The sequence below is a fragment of the Salvia hispanica genome, chromosome 5 (genome assembly GCF_023119035.1).
Source record: "Salvia hispanica cultivar TCC Black 2014 chromosome 5, UniMelb_Shisp_WGS_1.0, whole genome shotgun sequence".
NCBI classification, from domain to species: Eukaryota; Viridiplantae; Streptophyta; class Magnoliopsida; order Lamiales; family Lamiaceae; genus Salvia; species Salvia hispanica.
Window position 1 is genome coordinate 8,469,782 of NC_062969.1, and position 3,957 is coordinate 8,473,738.

At 39.6% G+C, this 3,957-nt stretch overlaps 1 protein-coding gene across 1 annotated transcript; it reads left to right on the plus strand.

The window, feature by feature from the left end:
- Positions 1-230: 230 nt before the first annotated feature.
- On the plus strand, positions 231-2,164 carry LOC125187832 (6,7,8-trihydroxycoumarin synthase-like). Its single transcript, XM_048084479.1, has 2 exons — positions 231-1,160; positions 1,431-2,164. Exons 1-2 carry the CDS (start codon positions 288-290, stop codon positions 2,034-2,036), a joined length of 1,479 nt encoding a protein of 492 aa, XP_047940436.1. The 5' UTR covers positions 231-287; the 3' UTR covers positions 2,037-2,164.
- The last annotated feature ends 1,793 nt before the right edge of the window (positions 2,165-3,957 follow it).

Sequence of the window (3,957 nt, forward strand, 5' to 3'; positions counted from 1 at the left end):
TAGTTGTTAAAACATTGCATTATCTCACGTTTTTAATATTTTTCGAAATAGACCTAATAGATTGATATTAAGTTCAGATCTTGACTAATTACATTCACTGAATTTTTGGCAATAATATAGATGATTACAAATTAGAATTATATACTATGTATCACAGTTTTACATAATTACATTTGAGTTCGTCTTAATTAATTGTGATACAAAAGGAGTAGTCAATAGTAGTAATTCATTTTGTATAAGTTCAGCATCTATTATCTATCTCCCTCCCTTGACAACCAACCATAGCAATGATTCTCCTCTTCTCCATAGCTCTCTCCATAATCTTCATCTACTATTTCCTCTACCAAAAACCAACAAAACCAAATCTCCCACCACTCGTCCCAGGCCTCCCCTTGATCGGAAACCTCCACCAGCTCTCCGCGGCGCCGCTCCTACACATCCACCTCTCCCATCTCTCCAAGCTCCACGGCCCCCTCCTCCGCCTAAACCTCGGCTCAAACCCGGTCATCGTAATCTCCTCCGCAGAGCTAGCGGAGGAGGTCCTCAAACACCAAGACTCCGCCTTCTGCAGCCGCCCCACGCTCGTCGCGCAGCGCCGCCTCTCCTACAACGCCGCCGACATGGCCTTCGCCCCCTACGGCCCCCACTGGAGGGACCTGAGGAGGATCGCCGCCACGCACCTCCTCAGCCCTCCAAAGGTCAAGTCCTTCCGCGCCGTGCGCGAAGACGAGGTGGCGCGCATGATCGCCAAGATCTCGTGCCACTGCGCCTCTTCCTCTCCGGTCAACCTCAGCGAGGCGGCGATGGGGCTGACCACGACGCTGATTTGCAGGATCGGCTTCGGGAGGAGGTACGAGGACCAAGGGAACGAGCTGCGCCGGTTCCAGGAGCTGCTGAAGGAGCTCCGGCAGCTTCTCGCGGCCTTCTTTGTGTCGGATTATTTTCCGGCTCTGAGTTGGGTCGATAGAGCTTCTGGATTGATGAATCGGCTTGATAGCGCGTTCGAGAAGCTCGATTCGTTCTACCAAGAACTCATCGATGAGCATCTCCGGGCCGGAGATGTGGACGACGACGAGGAGGATATCCTTGGCATGCAAATAAAGCTCGAACTCAACTCGTATAAACCTACTAATTGGGATCGGGTTAAGGCATTGTTGATGGTAAAATATCCTTATGATACTACTAGTTTCCAATTGAACCATTCTCTGTCAGAATTTGACTAAAATTCGTGATTTTTAACGTGGTTTACCCTTTTATTTACTACAGTAGTTTCCAATTGAACCGCTCCCTACCAGAATTTGACTAAAATCCGTGATTTTTATAATGATTTACCCTTTCATTTACTACAGTAGTTTTAATTGAACCGCTCCTGCCAAAATTTAACTAAACTTTGTAATTTTTATGATGATTTACCCTTTTATTTAACGCAGGACTTATTTTTGGGTGGAACGGACTCAAGTGCAGCCTCGATAGTTTGGATCATGACGGCGTTGATTAAGGCTCCACACATCATGAAAAAGGTGCAAACAGAAATCAGACACGTGGTGGGAAACAAGAGAAAAGTAGACGAAGATGATCTGCCAAAGCTTCCCTATCTAAAAGCAGTCATCCACGAGACATTCCGGTTGTACACTCCGCTTCCAATGCTTGCACCAAGAGAAACCACTCAAAAATGTGTGCTAGATGGCTACGAGATTCAGCCGAAAACTACTGTTTATGTGAACGTGTGGGCGATTGCAAGAGATCCCGAATATTGGAAAACTGACCCGGAAGAATTCTTGCCGGAGAGGTTCTATGGTAGTGAGATGGACGCCAAAGGCAAAGATTTCGGGTTGATCCCGTTCGGATCGGGCCGGAGAATCTGCCCCGGGATGTTCATGGGACTTGCTAACGTGGAGCTTGCGGTTGCGAATTTGCTCTTCTCTTTTGATTGGGAAGTGCCTCAAGGAAGTGAAGTAGACACTGATGTTTTGCCTGGACTTATTATGCATAAGAAGAATCCACTTCTCCTACTGCCTAAACTGTATCAAAGTTAGATAAGTAGTCATGATCACTTGTTACTAAATAAATGGAGGCGTTTTTGGGCCAAATTGCATGTATATATAGAATTCTGATTAATGTATTAATCGTGAATCGTGATGAATGGAATTCTAGAATTTGGGCTTTTGTAATAGACTTCAATTATACATTCAGATTCATGTTTATCAACCAAATATGCTCATTCAATCATGAAAATAGTACAGTAGCATCGACATCAACTGAACACCACAACATATATATCGAGGTGGTGCCTGGTGGGCCGTCATCCTTATGGCCACCATTTTGCGCCATGGCAATATATACACACCAAATATATAAGTCATGAAAAATGAAATAAAAACATAGGCAGTAATTGAATAATTGAATGAAACTATAGATGGATTTGGCAGGTAGTAATATTTAATTTGCGCCATATGTGTGGTCGTCGGTGTAGATTGTAATTTCATTTATGTTGTGATGCACTCATATTTTATTTTTCTTGAAGAATGGGAATGATGAACAAACACATAAAAATCTACTATGAACGTGAATATGAAAATGAACGAAATGCATATTTATCTGACAAAAAAAATTCAGCAAAAAGATAATTAATTTTAATATCAGAAACACCACTTTGAATAATTCATTCAAAATAATATGTTCTTATTTACGTGTTTGATTGGCTCACTCATTGAATTTTTTATAACAGTATCTTTAACGAATTTATCATCTAAGAGTGTCCATAATAGTTTGACCAACTTCAAGGCCAAGCCACAAATTTTTATCCACAACAACAAATATTTATCCACACCCACAAAAATACTTTTCTAACCTAACAGTGGACAAGCCACGACCAAAAATTACATTATTTTATCAATTGTTGGTATATTTTAATTTAATTAAATAAAAATTATCGGACTATAATAATTAGAAAAAAAATGCATAATTTAATAAAAATAATTTAAAATCAAATCTTCATTGTATTATGGATAGGGGAAAAATATACAACGAAAATTTTATAAAAACACTAAAAAAAAACCGCCACCATCTCCACCTTGCATATTGAGACAACAGAAATATAGAGAGTGAAAATTAGGGTGTAAAATGTGTGTGAGGTGAAAATGTGTAAAATGTACTAGTATTTATAGAAAAAAAAAAGGTTTTCCAGCGCCACGGGCAGAGCCGCGGCCCTACTCCATGCGCCGTGTCCCCAACGACTAGTCGGCCCGCGCCCTTCCACCCCCCGCCGCGGCCCTCCGTTTCCACCCCTATAGAGAGCGGCGCCCTAGCCGTGTCCTTGGGCGGGAGCCACGGCTCCCTATTGTGGACAATCTAAGCACTCCTAGTGCGTGTGTATGAGCTCGTGTGAATTGTAACCGATAAAAAAGATTCTAATATGTACTGTACTATGACATACTGATATGTTATTTAAACTAGTATCACCCACGTGCGATGCACGATCAGATTAAATGTCTGATAAAAACTAATTCGAAATGTGAATTCACATTTTTTAAATGAGAATAATATCAATGATCAAATTATAAACTCAGAAACGTAATTTAGTTACAATATGAACTTAAGAATAATTAATTTAATAAATTTGAAACACTCATATTGTAAAAAGAACAATGGTGAATATTTTTTCACTATAAAAGAGGAGTTCTGGAGATATTTATAAAATAATTAATCTATAAAATCAATTGTTGCTAAATGTAAAGAGCCTCAATATGTAAAACTTACTACCATGTAGCCAAGCAATTATTATGCAAAATCAAATCCAATAAGAAAAACATCATTAGTGGAAAATTGTACGTATTATCATTTCTTTAAACATCATTTGTTTGATGTTTGTTTGATGTTTTCAACTTAATTTAATTCATGAAGTCAATTAATTTGCATTGAATTAAAATACAACCAGAACTCTAATAATTTTTAAGA

What these genes read in the sequence shown, in the direction of transcription:
- LOC125187832 (XM_048084479.1), top strand. Translation starts at nt 288, where the DNA reads ATGATTCTCCTCTTCTCCATAGCTCTCTCCATAATCTTCATCTACTAT. An exon ending in GGGTTAAGGCATTGTTGATG is followed by an intron (nt 1,161 to 1,430) that starts GTAAAATATCCT and finishes TATTTAACGCAG; the next exon opens with GACTTATTTTTGGGTGGAAC.